A 17,688-nucleotide genomic window follows, 5' to 3' on the forward strand; every position below is an offset into this window, starting at 1 on the left:
TATATACAGCGTACCTGGGCCAGCTCTGGACTCTCTAAAGAGGAAAAGGCTTTGGCTGTTATCTGCAGCCTGCTGGGACTGCCTTCGGGTCCTTTGCCATCGGTTCAGGAGCTCATCTATAAATTCACGCTTTTTCCCGTCCGTTCCCTGGAGAAGATCTCCAACGTACTCCACAATCTCGTCAGCATTATCGATAGACAGAATGTACCTGAAAAGAAGAAGAGTTGCTGTCAAACAACTTCTCCTAATGCAATCATACAATGAAGGCTCTTCAACAAATAACACTATAAGTTATTTTTTTACTTTTTAATTTAGTAGCCCCCACCGGGTGGACGTACTGCTGTATCCTACTGGCTCACCTACCAGTGAGGAGCCACCACTGGGAGGACCTACTGCTGTATCCTACTGGCTCACCTACCAGTGAGGAGCCCCCACCAAGAGGATGTACTGTTGTATCCTACTGACACACCTGCCAGTGAGGAGCCCCCACCGTGAAGAGAGGCTGTACTGTTTGTTAGCACAGTTTCACATGACAGTCATGGATTGGACGAGGTTCAAATATAAAGTGCCCACCCCAGAGCCATGGATGTTACATAAGTCCTCGGGCAGGTATAAGTCATAGAGGATAGAGGGCAGACTGCCCCGCACCCTGCTGAAATTTGGTATAGTATTTTCTATTGGCCTAAAATATTGTCTATATATACATTCATGAATCCACTTGCTTCAGTGTTTGAGTCGGTATTGAGCAAAAGGGGTTTGTTTATATTCGACAGTTGTGAACATACCATTGGCAACCTATATAAGGCAAAAATGTCAACATTTCATTATGCTTGAAGACAAGTAGCATATGACTAGGGGTGTTTTCATGATTCTGAATCCATTCCAAGCATTAGTTTTGCACAAAAAACACTCCTTGGGCTAAAAACGGCCATAGCCACTTGCTCAAATGTGCCCAAATTCCCCAAAATGTGCTGACCTCATCACATTTGTGATGATTGCAATGGCCGTTTTTAGTGCAAAAGTGTTTTTTTGTGCAAAACGAATTGTTGGAATTGATTCAGAATCATGAAAACCCCCTAGTTTGACATGCCACATGCTACTTGTCTTAAAGCATAATGAAGTTTTTACATTTTCAGTTCAGTTTTATTTTCAGAATGGTGGACATATACAGTTTATACATAGCACAAATAGTTTCCTTTTTTTTCTACTCCTTTTGAGTGTCCGTTGCTCATGTCCTGTCCGATATCCGAAAAAGGGCTAGGGAGAAGCCATAGCTTGTCGGGCCCTACCCCTGGAGTCCATTTATATATTTAGGTGCACGTACAGACTGATGGGACATCTATCTGCCTACACAGTGCATACATTCATGTTGTCCTTAGATATATACATTAATCTACACATATTCATATATATATAAACATACATTACATGTTGATGAAATTGTCGGTATATATTTAGTCTTAGTTTTAGTCACCATAGCTTAGTTTTTATTTAGATTTCCTTTGTGAATTATTTTTTTGAAATGGAACAATGAGTGGGGAGAGTTAATGGAGAAAGAAAAACAAAAACAAGTACAATAATGCTGTAAATGTTTATGTTCACTCTCCTCCCAGTTCTGTACAACTGTATAAATGAGTGTGCTTATCAATAAACAGGGGGGGGGGGGGATATTTCCTCTGTGAAAAAAGGTAGTCGACGAACATTTATCGTCATTCATAATTTTCGACACTTATGCAATGCTAGCCCCGCAAGCAGAACCCGAATGTAGTAAAGTTTCTGACACTTTTATGTCTTCAGAAGTCTGTGCTGTCACTGCTTCACACACCATGCAGCCGAGCAGCTGATTTTACATTGTAAAAGTATTAGTTTAGTAATATAATAGTTTGACTTACTGGACAATGTCTTCAGAAGCCTCCAGTCCGAAGCTGTGCTGCAACTGATCCACACACCAGCGGAGCAGCAGCTGGTCCGACATGATGTCCACTATGCTTAAGAACAATTAACCGTAGAGATATGTCTGTATTGCTATTTATTGAAATGTGTTAATCACATATAGAGTTATAAATGGTGTTGATCAGTGTAAACCATAGACTGTAAAGGTGTAAACACACGCCGGATGAATAAAACCGACGCACACATGCTGCGTGGTAGTACAACGGCGAATTATATCCTGCCACACAAGTTGCATTTGATAATGGTTCCGCCACCCGGATCTATAGAAACTGAAAAACGTCAATAAAACTTAAATACAATTAAACTTAAATACAATTGAGGTATTTGTATTTTACTTGAGTATTTCCAATGTCCAATACTTTTACTTCTACTCCACTGTATCTCAGATCCAAATACTAGCCATTAAGCCATAGAACCCAGGTTAATTTCTGTTCGGGTTCCAAATGGGCGGCCTAAATGTGATAAATGCTCCGTTTGTACTCACCCATTAAATAATTCCAAAGACGTGGACTGAAATATGGTCCTCGATCTAGTTTCATATCCATGTGAACGTTCTGGCACAAAACGTGTATGTAGTCAATTATCTCCAATTTTTCAAGCTGAGATGCACAGACGTCTTTCTCTCCGGGCGAGGGGGCCGGAATGATCGATGGACTGATTTTACGAATACGTCCTGTTTACCGCAGACGTCATCACCAATTGACCAGGGAAACACAAAAGTGTGTTTGGGTCACACAATTGGCAGGTGGTGTGATTAATTACCCAGAACCTATCGCAAGGCACCTGCCAACCTGCCCAGTGCCTCACCTGTACCAGTACCTCCCCAGTGCCCCCCTGAGTGCCTCCCATGGTGTCCCCCTGAGAGCCTCCCCAGTGTCCCCCTGAGTGCCTCCCCAGTGTCCCCCTGCAGTGCCTCCCCAGTGTCTCCGCAGTGTCCCCCTGAGTGCCTCCCCTGCAGTGTCTCCCCAGGGCTTGGAGATCGTTGGTGCCCCACTCACAATGAATCCAAGCAGAGGTCTCACAAGTATAGGTAAAACACTGCCACTGCCAGTGCTCAGCGCTCCTGCATTGTCATTATTTTCTCCTGGATTTGGTATCAAAGTCACCAAATTAACCATAGCAATGAGCACAGGAACTTACATCTGTTATATTAAAATGTTTCTGGCACAGATAATGAATGGATTCTCAGTCACAGTCCAATGTTGGCGGGCTGGCGGCCCTGCACATGACCATGATGGGACCTGCTCAGCTCAGCTGTCAGCTCACTACTTGGCGCGTCATCACGCCAGTGACAGTGACAGTGTGCGTTTGACTGGCGACGTCATTTCCTGTGTTGTTTCCTTTAGCAGCGGTTAGCCAGTTAGCTGATTGACAGTGTTTGTTCGAGTCACCGAGTGGCATCATGTTCCGAGCCGTAGTTCGACTTTCATCATCGGGGGCACGGAGTTTGGCCCGTTCACAACCCCGTTACACAGGTATTATTCTATATCCACATGTTCTGCTGTTAATGTGTGAATCGTGTAACTAGTTAGCTCCCCGGCTGTGTGTGAAGGTAAGGGTGACATTGGTTTATCTTTATAGCGGCGGCGTCGCCGGCGGACCCCTTATTAATGTATTAACCTGATTACAACATTGTTTAAAAAAAACCTGTTCATAACCTGGTGAATTATAATGTATATGTTTGAGCATGAAACGCTACAGCGATTTGGGAAAAGCCGATGACCTTGCCATGACTCGTTTAGTCACACACACACACGCACCGCGACCTGATAGTAAATAACTGTTTGCCGCGGATTAAATCAGACGTAATAATCAAGATTTGTTAATAAGTCAGGACAATAATATAATTATTACACCTTCGGCATAGACCATAGAGGGTCATTAATGTGTATTACGATGGAACAGTTCAGCCCAGGCCAAGAGGTATGGGTGCTATTCTTGCCCTCTCGTCTACCCTGCAGTCCCTGCTGTCCTCATTTGACTCAGAGCAGCGTTGACCTCCTTATTGTACAGTGCCAGTTCTTGAAACTGCTAACATGCAGGGCTAGATAGATAGTTCAAATAAAATGTGTTATGTTTGTATTAATGCAACAAACCTTGTCCATTATTTGAGTGTGCTATCAAACAAATGGGGGTAGATTTAATCCATTATAAAAGTCACACCCGTGTGAAGTGATCGAGGGGCGCTCTTATCATCGTCATCATTCATTATTTATGAACAAATTACTATAGTTGTCATGAATTAATTCTTTAACACCCTTATTTTTCAAACAATGAATTTGTCATGATGCATAACATATTATTTGTTAGCCGCAATTTGCAACTCTAGATTTTTTTACAATTGGCTGAATCCAGAGTTGCAATAACCTCCATCAACTTCCTATGCATGTTTTTTGGTTTGTGATCTCCTGGTCTTAAATGACATAGGAAGTTGATGGAGGTTATTGCAACTCTGGATTCAGCCAATTGTAAAAAAATCTAGAGTTGCAAATTGCGGCTAATTATTTGTCTGTCTGTCTATTGCTTCATTGTTAATGGGAATTTTTGTGTAGGACGAAAGTAGACGATTTGCTCGTCTACATATGACGTAAATTCTCCATTAATTGTCAAAGAAGGCATTTAATGTTTGTGTTAGGACAACAATCTACACTATAGCTGATTAAGCTGAATATAGGAGGAGGGGCTAGAGCCCCTCAAAAATAATAATCGATAATTACATGTCAGGTAAACGAGGTTTAGACTTGAGACACAGACAGAGTAGAAAAAAATTCTGGCATTTTTATCATGAACATTAGTGATGACCAATTATATGAAGATAGGTTTAAAAGTAGTGAAGCGGTCCTTTAACCTACCCTACAGTATAAGGTGCCATCTCATCTAAGATTGAGGTACACACATTTATTACGTATGTTGTCATGTTCTCCAGCTCCCTTGGCCTCCAGGTTTTATTCCCATGGGAAGGTGGAGACGGATGAGGAGTTTGATGCCCGTTGGGTCACTTACTTCAGCAAGCCAGACATCGATGCCTGGGAGCTGAAGAAAGGTGAGTCTATAAGTTTACTGCTCTGGTTCTCTACTGGTTTGAGGCTAGGGCTGAAATGTGTCTTTAATTATAAACTCAGGTCCAATAATAACACTGTATTTCTGCTGTGTTCAAGGTATTCATTGCTTGTGCTTTGACAGCCTGTCAGAACCGCAAAATGTACTAGTCCTGTCTGCTGGTAGACAAACACTGTTCTACACTCGGTATGCATGTTAACTCGCTACGTCTGGCCGGGGAAACTCTCCCCTCCCTGTCAGGTTAAAAGAAGCAGCTTGGACTCCTCATGCATAGAAGGCAGCATGAGGTCAGTCCGCTGCCCCCCCAGGTTGGCAGAGTGTAGTGCCCAGGATTACATTAGATAATTGACACTGGATTACAAAATTGTGGGATAAAACATTTTTCAAAATAATAACTGTGTCCTATATGATTCATAACTTGCTAAGATGCCCTCTGGTATTGGGTTACATTAATAAACATTTTATATTAATTTGGATTCCAAGGGGAATAGTAAAAAATGGCAAATAAGTTAGGGTAAGGCCTATACTTATTTGCCATTTTTTACTATTTAGAATAAATAAAAAATATATTTATATAATTTCCGATCTACATCGACACATTGTGAGCTTGTAGATTGGCTATTTGAACTATTTTAAAAGGTTTTAATAGTAAAAAATGTCAAATACGTTTAGGGATAAGGGGTAAGATATAGATATAGAAGATATAGCCCCAAATCTCTCCCTCATTTGGTGCAGGTTAGGGTTATTGATTGTTGATTTTTAGATTGAAGTTCAGTTATATCATATTTTTCTTTGGAACCTTAATCATAAGAAAACATAATTACACCAAAGCAATAATTTTTTTGGACATTTTTGTTCTAGAGTCAAATGTTACCAAATTATACATTTGTTTTAACTTGGCAATGGAAATGTTCATTGGCATGCCAAATAACTACAGAGAAAACATTGCCGTTTTTGCTGCTGTCGGTTGTTTAACCAGCAATACTAGGTGATCTCAGGGACCAGGATTGTTGAGCCTGGATCTAAGTCTAATCTAAGTTTTCCATTCACCCTCACCTAAAGGCATGAACACCCTGATTGGTTATGACCTGGTCCCAGAGGCTAAGATCCTGGACTCTGCCTTGAGGGCCTGCCGGAGACTCAATGACCTGGCCAGCGCCATCCGCATCCTAGAGGCTGTTAAGGTGGGTAATCTTGTATTTTGTGCTGCATTTTTGTGACCAAAATGAAAATTCACATTACTGTGATTATGATAATTATTTCTAACTTTTAGCCTTTAAAGCCAGTATGTGCGTCTCATTTTCTAACTAAAATGAGAACATGTGATTATCCAAAATTACTGGTGCAGACTGGTTCTGGTTTCAATATATGAAACCTCAGCAAGTAGAAAATATTGTTTCACAACATACATTATGTTGTTTTATATGGGTGAGTATAACAAATTATGTATTAACAAAAGATGGACAACTTGATCAGCTATCTGGGTCTGCCCTCACCCTCTATCTTTGGGGCAGAACGGAAATATAAATTAACATGTTGCCCTAAATCACATATCATCACTGTCATCCAAATTAGATTACCATCTTTAGTTTGATGAAAGAAATTTGCTTCCTTTTAATTACATTCCTTTTAGAATAACTAGAAGCCTAGAATTGCAGGATCACACCCAGATTGGAGTCCCAGAATATTTTAATTATCTGTCATACACTTTAAGGTTCTCTCTGGTAGGCTTATAAAACCGGCCACAGTGGGTTTTTTTTGAAGAGGCAAGCATGACCAATGCTTTATAAATGATCCTTCCTCAGGAGGCTTAGTATGCACGTTGCTTTGTGTGGCAGTGTCACTCAATGCTTACTCTTAACAACAACCCAGCTGGCATAGGAGTGGGATTTAAATACCACCCTCACCATCTGAGAATGGGTCTTGACCCCACTGGTTGAGTAATGCACAGCTGCCAGAGGCTTATATCAGAATCAACTTTATTGTCAGCCAGGAGTGGGTGTACATTGTTTTTGTGTTTTCAGGAAGAGAGAGAAAAGAATATGTGGGGGGATGGGGGGGGGGGGGGTTTAATGGGTTTTGGTGCAAAAGCGTATCAGACAGTGCATTAATTGTACATGCAATGAAGTGCAAACAGATATTTAATCGTGGCCTGGGCCATGGCTCGGTGGTCCAGGCGCCTTGGCTGGTGGTCCGGTCTGGCAGTGTGCCGCGGGTTCGACTCCCGATCCCGACGGCCTTTGCTGCATGTCTTCCCCCCATCTCTCCCCATTTCCTGTCGTCCTACTGTCTGACTCCCTCCATATAAAATTAATATATATTTAATCGTGTAAGCACTAATTAGGGTTTTAATTTGTATGCTCTACAGGACAAATCGGGCCCCCACAAAGAAATCTATCCCTACCTGATCCAGGAGCTGAAGCCCACCCTAGCGGAGCTAGGTATCTCTACACCAGAAGAGCTTGGCATTGACAAGCTATAAGCGACCTCTGTTCTGGTGAGACAAGGCTATATATAGTTGTTTAAGTAGGCCATTTAGAACTCAAAAGGTTGTGGGTTAAATTAAATCCCTCATTGTAGAACCTGTAGTGCTGAAGTGCCACTGAGCAGTAATCCCCATATCATTCAGTACTAAATACAACAGCAGTTGCAGTATCCTTGTTTTTATGGAAAAATCTAACTTATCTTCTGCAATTTTCTATTGCATTTAGGCCATGGATTGTTTTTCTCATAATGTATGCAATTAATCACTTCCTGGATTTTTGCTTGTGAAATATACATCTTTGTTTTTTATTCATTAGATTTTTTTTATAATACACATATTTTATATTCTAGAGTTGGGTTTCAACTAATACAGTGTTCTCTCTCGTTCTCTTTTCAGGTCGTTGGATGTTTAAAGAGGTGACTCTCTGATTATCTATGTTGACTGAACCCATGTTGTCCTGTTGTGTATAAAAGATGGCACTAATAAAGAAAGAAATATGTAATAAATAGATTTTTTTGTGTGTGTGAAGAATAGACAAAATGGTAAATGGTGCATTTATATAGCGCCTTACATAGATTGTGCATTACATTCACCCATTCACACACACATTCATACACCAATTGCGGCGGAAGCCATGCAAGGTACCAACCAGCACATCGGGAGCAATTTGGGGTTCAGTGTCTTGCCCAAAGACATGTAGACAGGAGGAGCCAGGATTCAAACCGCCGACCCATGGATCATTGGACAACCTGCTCTACCTCTTGAGCCACAGTCGCCCTGGTAGTGTGTTGTATGCAAAGCACTCTTGCAAGAGGTTTAGTTTAGTACTGGATCTGCAAATAACCATTAGTTTGTTAGGTTCATAAATGAACTGATGAAATTAATTTGTTCTTCGAAGTGCAACCTTGCAGAGATTGGAAGATTTGTTACAACAATTTACTGTTGACAAAATAAAATCTCGCATGGACTTTTGCTAAACCTCAGGCTCTAGATTCTTAATATACTGAATAAAAATCACACCATATAATGGTCACTAAGCAACCACCAGAGGGCAATGACTTTCCGGGAATACTTATCCTCGTGACAGCTACACCGATCTTTAAGACACCTATCAACATTCGTGAGCCTAGAGGTGTTTTTGTTTTTAATCCCATGGGGCCCTGGGGGAAACTATTTGAACTCTAAATATTATAACTTTATATTGAATTTTATTGTTTTGCAAATCAAAGTAATTTTTGTTTTCATCTAATCTTAAATGAACAAAACAAAGTTGTACCAGCCAGTTGACAAATCAAGTGGCAGAAGCATAATTTCTTTCAAGCCGACCTCTGCAGTAACAGTATTCAATAGGTCAACAAAATCGGTGTAACCCGTCTTGCCGGCTTGGGCGGTATACCGGAAGCTGGAAAAGTCTACTCCCCTCGCGCGAGAGTTTCGCTTGCTAAAAAAAACAACAGATCTACAAACTAACAACGAGCCACGATGCGACGCATTGAGTAGCTTGTAAATCTCATGTTTTAAACCAAATAAGTACATGTTAAAGCCTAAGCTAGCGCGAACGCCGCTGATCACAGATACTAGGCAGTCAGCTAGCTATAGCATAGAATTTGCAGCTGACTGCAGAGTCCAGACAACAGCCTAAATACATCCATGACAACAACAGGGGACAGCGGTCAACATGATGCCCATACTGTCACTGTGGTGTAAAGTGTGACAGTTCAACGCCAACATCATGATGAACGACATCATAGAGGAGCAGGAGAGAGACACCCTGTTGGATGCACAACCCAACAAGCCCTCAGACCTGACGGTATTTACAGAATAATTACTCTGTAGTTAAGTTGGTACCTCGGAGGACCAGAGCTAACGTTAGACATGAACCCAAAGTCCAGGGGGCTGTTGGTGTAAGTTATTATTGTTGGGGTATTGGATGATGTATTTTATCTGACTTTTACTTTCTTATATCTATGATGCAAATGTCAACATCGATAGTAGTGTTGATCCAAGGCTATACCTACGTGAAAGTCTATTCCATCTTAATTATTTTAGGAGCATGTGGTTGAGTTTGATGTGGGTGCTATACTGTTATTGTATCATGTACGCTTCTGCACGGGTTTTCTTTTGCCCTCTGAAAGTAGATTGTTGCTTAGCTTGACGTTGATGTCCCTGTGTGATAAGTGGGTGTTGAGGTGTGACAATATTACAGTCACACGCACACCATATCCACATGTACATATACAGCCCTTCCGTGTACAGAGACAGAAAGATGAAGCAGGGGCGCCCACTATACGTACCTATTCAAATTATTTTACTTGTTTATAAAGCTCTCAATGCCTGGTCTCGCAACTTCCTACCTACATGACTGCCTGCCTAGATATGTCCCAAACCGCCCCTTCAGGTCCTCCACTGCTGACCTGCTCGATGTGCCTAAAAATGGCAACAAAAAATAATGGTGAAGCAACTTTCTGCTTCTACACCGACGGCGGGGAACAAACTCCCACTATACCTTAGACAGGCAGCCTCTAGGCATTTTTGAGTGGTGCAGCCACTCCAAGGAACAGCAATGTCCCTATTTCCATCCCTATGTCTGTCCATCCATATGTCCCTATGTTTAGGGTACCAATAGGGCCAAAGGTGGCGCTGTTGTGCTAGAAACAGAGAGAGAGAGAGACAGTGTTGCACTGTTGCCTGATAATTACATTGTGGAGCGTGCATGAGAGAGAGTGTTGTCTGCTAATAGTTTTCGGCGGCTGCCGGACGCAACTGCATTTGATTAATAACTTTGGGGCAGGCCCGTCTAGAGTTTGAATCGACAGATATCAGTCAAAAGGGAGACATCCAAGAGGAAGGAAGGATGGGGAAGGATCAACTGGAATATCAGAACAGGTCAGCTCCATATATGGAGATCTAAGGGTTACCTTCAGAATAGGGACGCTAGGGTTCAAGAGGTTAATGTAAGAGAGAGATGATGAGATGAGATGAGATTGTGTGTTGTAATGTAATATGCCAGAAGCTTATGTACAGAACACAAATACTGGCTGTATTTGTATTCTGTACATACAGTAAGCTTATAACTAGTTACTCTCTCATATAGATTTGTTTCTGACGTTTTCCTTTATCAAAAGATAAGGCAGACTCATGTAAACAACATGCCACTGTTGAAACACAACTGCCATCTGCTTGCTAGAACATCACGTTTTCTATCTATTCCTAGATTCCTGATAAACAGCTTAAATACACCCTCACCCAAGACCTACGGTGCTGGATCAAAAAAGTGAATTAGTATATAAGAATACGCGCACCAGTATTGCTGCTCCCAAATGCAAATTTACTTCGTAAATGTTTAGTAAAATTGCAATTGGGAGCAGCAGCAATACTGGTGTTTCTTTTTTTTAATCTTCTTTCTATTCCTGTTCATACCAGGGGGGCAGTCAGAGAGATATTTTGTGAAGCCACTAAGGAAATGAAAGTTCATATAATGGCCTGTTGTGGCGCTGTCACTGGACCCAGAAAAACCCATAGCCCCATAGAAGTCCACATATTTTGGCCCAACTTCACCTAGACTGTATTACCTTAATAAACATGGTCATGAATACTTTTTGCTTCCAGTCACTAGTTTAAAGTCTCATTTCTAATGTCATAAAATTCTGGTCCCATTTATAAAAAAAATGACCATAAAGTCGCGCATGTTCTGAGGGGCGTGGCTACCGTTACAGTCTATGAACGGGATCCCCCACCCACTCGAGTCAAAATAAAAACCAACGAAGAAGAAGGGGGAAGTCCCGCCTCGTTGTCTGGGCCAGCCAATGGGCCAGCTGGCCTGAGCTGGGCCAAAACGGATCTAGAAAGATGGCGACTTCCATTGCAAGGACTGACAGGCTTCATTTTATGTTCATGTTAGACCCGCGGAACGCTTTGTCCATATTTTTTACAGTCTATGGTTCATACCCTGACCTCATCAGTTGTGAAATCGTCACTAATGTGGCTTGTGCAAAGGTGCATCAATTCTCTATGTTACGGTACCTGGTGTCACCTTGTTCTAAGCAGAGAGCCTTAAAATTCAGAATCAAATTTATTGTCACATAACAGGTTTACAGGTGTGTAAAAAACTGGGTGGAATTGCGCAAGCTCCATCATTTTGTTGTTTTCCAGAAAGGGAGACGAAGAAAAAGGAGGGAGCACAGTCTGGGAGAGTGAGAGCAGGAAGAAAACAAACACACATGTCAACAAAAAGAGAACAAAATAAAATCAACTTGATAGCACCCAGAACACCCACAACAGAGCTTTATCTTTTATATGTGGTATGGTCCAGGCCAGACTGGACAAGAACTACAGCTGAAAGTGTCTAACTGGAAGTACGGGAAGTAGAGGGCTATAAGTTCCAGTAGGCTGGACAACATGTAGCTCTGTACTGTACTTCCGGCAGTAGTCCTTTTCCAAGATTTATCTCGTAGTGAGATGCCGATAAGACTGGGAAGGGAACAAAGTTAGATCTAGGCTAAAGCCAGACAGCTTGTCAAATGTCTTGTTCATGTGAAGTGGATCATGTATTTGTAATGGACCAATATGATCAATAAATATCATTCTGATGGACTCTCAGGCTCCTGCTAGCAGCACACGGCCCAAAACCACAGATGGAGTTTTCAGGCCTGTGGAAAAGCGAGGCCCTTACATTATGTCCAAAGTTCCAGCCATCCACCTCAAACTACGTAAGTATGCTGTTGACTCACGGGCACCAATAATAGGTTCTCTCTTTCCCTGTCTATAGTACTTACTTAATTGTGCCCCTCATGGTTTTGCTCTGGGTTCAAAGAAACACAATGGTAGTATTGTTTAATATATAATTATATATATATATATATATATATATATATTTATACCTTTTATTGTACCTTTTTATTTAACAAGGCAAGACAAATTACAAAAAGATTTTTACTTCACATGAATTGGAGGTCCTTCTGCAACATTATTATTATTTCAGGATTGTTGATGGCTGTTAGCTGGAGACTCTGTTCTGTTTAGGCTCTCATGTATTTAATTCCAAAATGTGTAGAACAGGTGTACTAGGGTCTCAGGAAACACAATAATCAAGATTTCATTGGTAAGGCGTAAGAAGCACAATCAGTCACAGACATTGCTATGTTGGTGACATGGTAAACACTAACAATTTACAATTTAGGCATTTAGCAGACGCTCTTTATACAGTACGTATAAATCAAATGCAGAGGTAAACCAAGAACTTTGAATTCTTCTAAACAATATAATATATTATAATATAATAATTCTGTAGTAATCTGTAGTCTGTACATTGAAACCAGGTCAACAAATTAATCTAGCATCTGTCTAAATAACCTTTGCGGAAGACTGCCACATTGTGTGTCCTGTTTATCTGAAATTTCCTATGGTTATAGACTCACTCGCAGTCTCGCACACAGTGTCATTGATAGTATTATGACTTTCTGACCCATAGCCTATTATGTTGTGACATAGGTGGAAGCTAGGTCCTCACGCATACCTGAGGCTAATCAATTCTGCAGAATTATGTGTGTGATGGCAATGGCATGTGCTTGTGTGTGTGCATGACACGCTCAGCATTCCTCATTCCTCTGCAAAAGGACATTCTCATGGAAACTGTATATATTTATACAGCTTAAATGCGTAAACTGTGAATTTTGTGGTACTTGTGGCTGTTTACAGAAAAGCACAGGGAGATGGCACGGAAAGCTCTGAAGAAGAAAGCTCTTAACTCAGGGGCCCCAGTGGTGCACCAACCCAGACCAGGATCTAAGAGGTGAGAGATAGAGAGAGAGAACCTTTTATGATGTACGCATGATTGGAATGAGAATACTTTGGTTAGTTCATCAAGTTTTTCCTGTTCCTCTTGTAGAACTGTGAAGTACAATAAGGGATATGCAGCTTTGAGTCAGCATCCTGAAGAAACTTTGGTTGCACTCGACTCCGACAGGTAAAACTATAGTGGCTGTAAAGTCACTGATCTTACTGCAGAGCTTAAAGGAGAATTTCGGACTAGAAGTCCAGGTGTTATTTTGTGCAAAAGTGCATTATTGGCTATTTCCCCTACCATAAGCCCTCAATGGACGTTGGGTTTTTGTGCTAATTCGCTTATTTCCATCAAAATAAGTAGTAAAGTGTGCTGCTTGGGATACTATTTACATTATGAAGAGAGGATATATACAAAAAAAAAATTTGAGCGATGGAAATAAGCGAATTAGCACAAAAACCCAATGCCCCATTCCATTCAATGCAATTCAATTCAATTCATCTTTTTTACCCCATAGTGATGAAGAGGTCGATTTTGAGCAGTATTCTTCTGGTTACTCTTCAGCTGAGGTGAGTGTACTGCATGGAAGTTTGACACATCAAACTAACCAACCTGTCACCCACCACATAAATCTCTCACTGAGGTATTTCTGTCTGGTTTCACCAGGTTCACCCTGACTTAAGCCAGCAGCTGTTGAAGGACGGCTACCGCCTGGACGAGATCCCAGATGATGAGGACCTAGATCTCATTCCGCCCAAAGCCGTGGGCACCTCGGTGTGTTGCTGCGGAGAGGGCCTGTCCTGCTCCGTGCAGTGAGGCCACAATTGGTGCCGTGACGAACACAAGCTGGGAATCAGCCCTGTTCTCCCCTGACTTTAGGTACCATTAACATGCGGCTTCCTGTTCCCCTGTTACTCCACTGCCTGGGTATGGAAGCCCTTGTATCACTAAAACTAAGCACCTGTTTACGCAGGGCTGTATGCACTATGCAGTGCACCTGATGTTCTCACCAAAGCATCAATGGACATCAGCCCATGCCTTAGCCACCGTGACCGCAAAAGGTCAACTTCTTTTCTTCTGATAGGATGGGGCAAAACAAACTCTGTGACCACTCTGTGGCAGAGCCGTTCTTCTTCGGGGATTCACTCAGTGACCTGCTTTCTTGTCCACTGTGCTCAGAAGCTCTGCAGCCACTCCATAAAGGGATAATACTATGTATGCACACAATATTGTTCTACAGAATATTGTACTAAAGCAAGTGTTTTCAGCTCTTCTGTGAATTTGCGATGTCCCTATTCTGTCACATGAAGTCCTTTATAGACCTGCCTGGAACGTGAACATTCCTATGCTGTTTCACATTGATTAGCCCTTCTCTGTAATAATTGGCTTCAAAACATTGTCTTGGTTCATTATTTAGTCTTTGCAAGTGATGCTCCATTGGGTGTAACGTTACAGTACTACACATAGATTTGTTCAACAGACGGATACAGAATAGGTTTAGACAGGATCCCAACTTGCTGATGAGAGCACAGCTAGCCATGTTTTATTGATTGCCTTGCCAACTTTGGTAGTAAGGGCTAAATGGAGATAGTTCTTTCTGCAAGTATGCAGTAATATTTATGTAAGTTGAATGCAACCTTTTAGGGAGCTATGCTTTTACTGTAATCAAGGGAACCTCAACAGGGCTTTGCTGTGCCTCAGACCTATTAAATCACTGTCATGCCCTTAATCACAGTAAAAGAACCCCAGCTAGGCTATTATTTTTACATTCAGTACTCCCTCACACACTTTTCATTAAGAAAAGGTTTAGGCTATGGCTAGTACGCTCACAAAATAGTACCTCTCTTTGTAGTATTGAATACTTTAGTCTTTGTTCTTGTTGTGCCTGAAGTCTCAGACTTCATTAAACATGTTACATTGCACACTGTCATTAGGGAAACCACAGCCCACGACAGTGACTCACCCATCCACCTCCTATATGTTCTGTACATGGGGAAACGTACAAACATATGTTGTTATTCATGATTCATATCATTTACTCTTAAAACTAAGTCACTTTCTACACGTGTGTTTCTTGAGTTGTGTTGTATATAGGACAATGTGATGGGAATAGGAATGTGATCTGCTCTACACAAATCGGACAGATGTGCCTAGAAACACTTAAGATTAGCTGCACTGTATGAAAGAGGAGATTGCTGGCTTTATAACTACGTGAACATACGCCATAAATAATACAAATTTGAAAAATTGAAATGTGAATTTCAATTCAAATTCTATTCATACCATTATTGTGCCAGTTTAACAACTACTAAAACATTCTGTTACCATGTCACACGACATTTACAATTTGCCATACTGTATTATTTCCAGTCCAGAATTCAACACTATTTATTTTTATAAATGAGTTTAAGCCACATCTGTTTCATTTTGGGCATAGCATGTCACATAGATTATGGGCAAGTGTCCCAAGCTAAAGTAAACACAGACACTGTTCTAAAAGGATGATTATTATTTTGTATTGTTTTTACCACATTTTATATTGCTTTTACCACTTTAACCCTGTATACTTTATTGACCCGAGTCTACAATTGGTCCCCTCCTTTTTTCCTCTACACCAAATCTATGCACCGAAAATAGCTGTTCTACACGCTCACAATACGCTGTGGCTCGCAACGTGTTGTGAGATTGTAGGCCGGCTATTTTCGTCAAATGTTCATCTTTCTTATTACATGCCCAGAATAGTGATGCTAGGGTTCATGTGGCAAAATACTGTAATTGTTGGCATGTCTTGATTTCTTTCTATTTTCCCATTTACACACTGTGTATTTCTGCCCACTCATGTTACAGTCTGAATTCTATACATATCATTTCAGTATCTTTGTAGCTGTTTATTGTATAAACAATGCATTTGTGTGTGTGTGTGTGTGTGTGTGTGTGTGTGTGTGTGTGTGTGTGTGTGTGTGTGTGTGTGTGTGTGTACGCACGCACGCACGTGTGTGTGTGTGTGTGTGTGTGTGGAGTTCGTAGGTCATTGTGTGAGGGCCTGAGAGGGACTACAGTAAATACATTTGTGGATGTTTGCTAGCTGCTGACTACATACAACACAACAATAAATGTATGGAGGATGGATATGTCAGGGTTCCTAAGCTGAAAACTCAGATAAATTTTATGAAGTTCGGGTGGGAGTGGGGAAAGGAAAACATTGAATCAAAAATGTTCTGATTGATGTAATACTGCCTCTTGTGTGTATGCAGACTCCACTATCACTATTCAGTGTATGCTATATTTGATGTAAGACATGGAGAGATATAATAGTGTACTCTATAGTGTATTGATAATGTATTCAGCCCTAGATAAATTAACTTTTGCATGTCAATGAACACTGTTTAGGAACCCTGATATATAAATAACGAATGGTGATAGTCAATTCACTTTTATTATTTTAATCAGTTCAAGAGGTGGATTCAGTAGATTCTGTCATGGTCATAGAAGTTACAGTTTCCATTTAAATGTTCTCTAGCATGACCATTGTAAGAACACAGGAAGCAATTTATTGTATCACTAAGTGGCTCAAGTTAAAATTCAAATGCAATTTAAAACTCTTGATTGAAATGAAGTGTGATTCTGAATCTTTTTTATTTTTTAAGAACCCCCCCCCAGTTTGGTATGCATTAGGCCACAGAACCCCATTTGATGGAATGTTTCTATCTCTGGGACCCCAATCTATACTGTAAATCTTCACCTTTTTCTGTCTGAAAATGTACAAATGGAACCAAATCTGTATACTCGGTCTCAGTTGAGTTACAGGCCCACTTTTTTCTCCCTGGAAATAAAAACGTCTGGGTTTCCGAGGCTACAGGCCCACAAGTGTCCCATTTGGATCCTGCTGGACCCGATCAACCAAAAAACAGTGTATTGACCCCAAATTGACTATTGTTTATGCAGATTTAATGAAAAAATATTGCACTCAACAGCAGTGGTCAGTAGCAGGCACACTATTATGACTTGCCTGTACTATGCAAATAAATGGACAATCTGCTTTAAATAACCAACATTGTTGTGACAATATACCAAGTGTTACTGAGTGCTAAATGCAATAACTTGAATTGTTATTTTGACAAAGAAAACACAAATCTTTTGTATTTGAGTATGCTGTGTTTTGCTTTATTCAATAAAATTATAGGCATATATACTCTACCATGACGTAAAACATTTGTCATTCATAATTCATTTATTTTGCAAGTACATGATTTTCTGTATAATACATTTCAAATATAAATATACATTTCTACATTTTTAGGAAGAGACTCTTGGGAGACCCAAACTTAATATTTGATTAATGAACCATTTAGGCCCTAGTGAAAAGGGCTATTCCAGCTATTTCCCTTGTTTTTTGAAAATATCTGAT

General features: G+C 40.7%; 3 protein-coding genes across 3 annotated transcripts in view; 2 read left to right on the top strand and 1 right to left on the bottom strand.

The window, feature by feature from the left end:
• trip4 (thyroid hormone receptor interactor 4) overlaps positions 1-2,104 on the bottom strand; it is a 66,642-nt gene extending 64,538 nt beyond the window's left edge. The window contains exons 1-2 of the mRNA XM_080761193.1: positions 1,893-2,104; positions 15-208 (exon numbers count right to left, since the gene is read on the bottom strand). Of these exons, the coding sequence (XP_080617319.1) occupies positions 15-208; positions 1,893-1,975 (277 nt within the window). The 5' untranslated portion in view covers positions 1,976-2,104. The remainder of the gene's footprint in view (positions 1-14; positions 209-1,892) is intronic.
• A 1,169-nt stretch (positions 2,105-3,273) lies between these two features.
• LOC308313129 (cytochrome c oxidase subunit 5A, mitochondrial-like) lies at positions 3,274-8,004 on the top strand. The gene is made up of 5 exons (XM_080760049.1): positions 3,274-3,428; positions 4,880-4,996; positions 6,076-6,197; positions 7,382-7,510; positions 7,895-8,004. The coding sequence occupies exons 1-4, from the start codon at positions 3,356-3,358 to the stop codon at positions 7,493-7,495; spliced, it is 426 nt and encodes a 141-aa protein (XP_080616175.1). The 5' UTR covers positions 3,274-3,355; the 3' UTR covers positions 7,496-7,510; positions 7,895-8,004.
• A 984-nt stretch (positions 8,005-8,988) lies between these two features.
• On the top strand, positions 8,989-17,631 carry fam219b (family with sequence similarity 219 member B). The gene is made up of 6 exons (XM_080768644.1): positions 8,989-9,308; positions 12,099-12,207; positions 13,196-13,289; positions 13,386-13,463; positions 13,798-13,849; positions 13,947-17,631. The coding sequence occupies exons 1-6, from the start codon at positions 9,231-9,233 to the stop codon at positions 14,094-14,096; spliced, it is 561 nt and encodes a 186-aa protein (XP_080624770.1). The 5' UTR covers positions 8,989-9,230; the 3' UTR covers positions 14,097-17,631.
• Positions 17,632-17,688: the final 57 nt, after the last annotated feature.

Source organism: Protomyctophum bolini (genome assembly GCF_963924005.1).
Source record: "Protomyctophum bolini genome assembly, chromosome: 1".
NCBI classification, from domain to species: domain Eukaryota; kingdom Metazoa; phylum Chordata; class Actinopteri; order Myctophiformes; family Myctophidae; genus Protomyctophum; species Protomyctophum bolini.

Bases quoted from the DNA above. Each gene is read 5' to 3' on its own strand.
- LOC308313129 (XM_080760049.1), top strand. From the start codon at position 3,356: ATGTTCCGAGCCGTAGTTCGACTTTCATCATCGGGGGCACGGAGTTTG. The intron at 4,997-6,075 runs GTGAGTCTATAA...CCTCACCTAAAG, and splicing joins TGCCTGGGAGCTGAAGAAAG to GCATGAACACCCTGATTGGT. The intron at 6,198-7,381 runs GTGGGTAATCTT...TATGCTCTACAG, and splicing joins GCATCCTAGAGGCTGTTAAG to GACAAATCGGGCCCCCACAA.
- fam219b (XM_080768644.1), top strand. From the start codon at position 9,231: ATGATGAACGACATCATAGAGGAGCAGGAGAGAGACACCCTGTTGGAT. The intron at 13,290-13,385 runs GTGAGAGATAGA...TTCCTCTTGTAG, and splicing joins CCCAGACCAGGATCTAAGAG to AACTGTGAAGTACAATAAGG. The intron at 13,850-13,946 runs GTGAGTGTACTG...TGGTTTCACCAG, and splicing joins CTGGTTACTCTTCAGCTGAG to GTTCACCCTGACTTAAGCCA.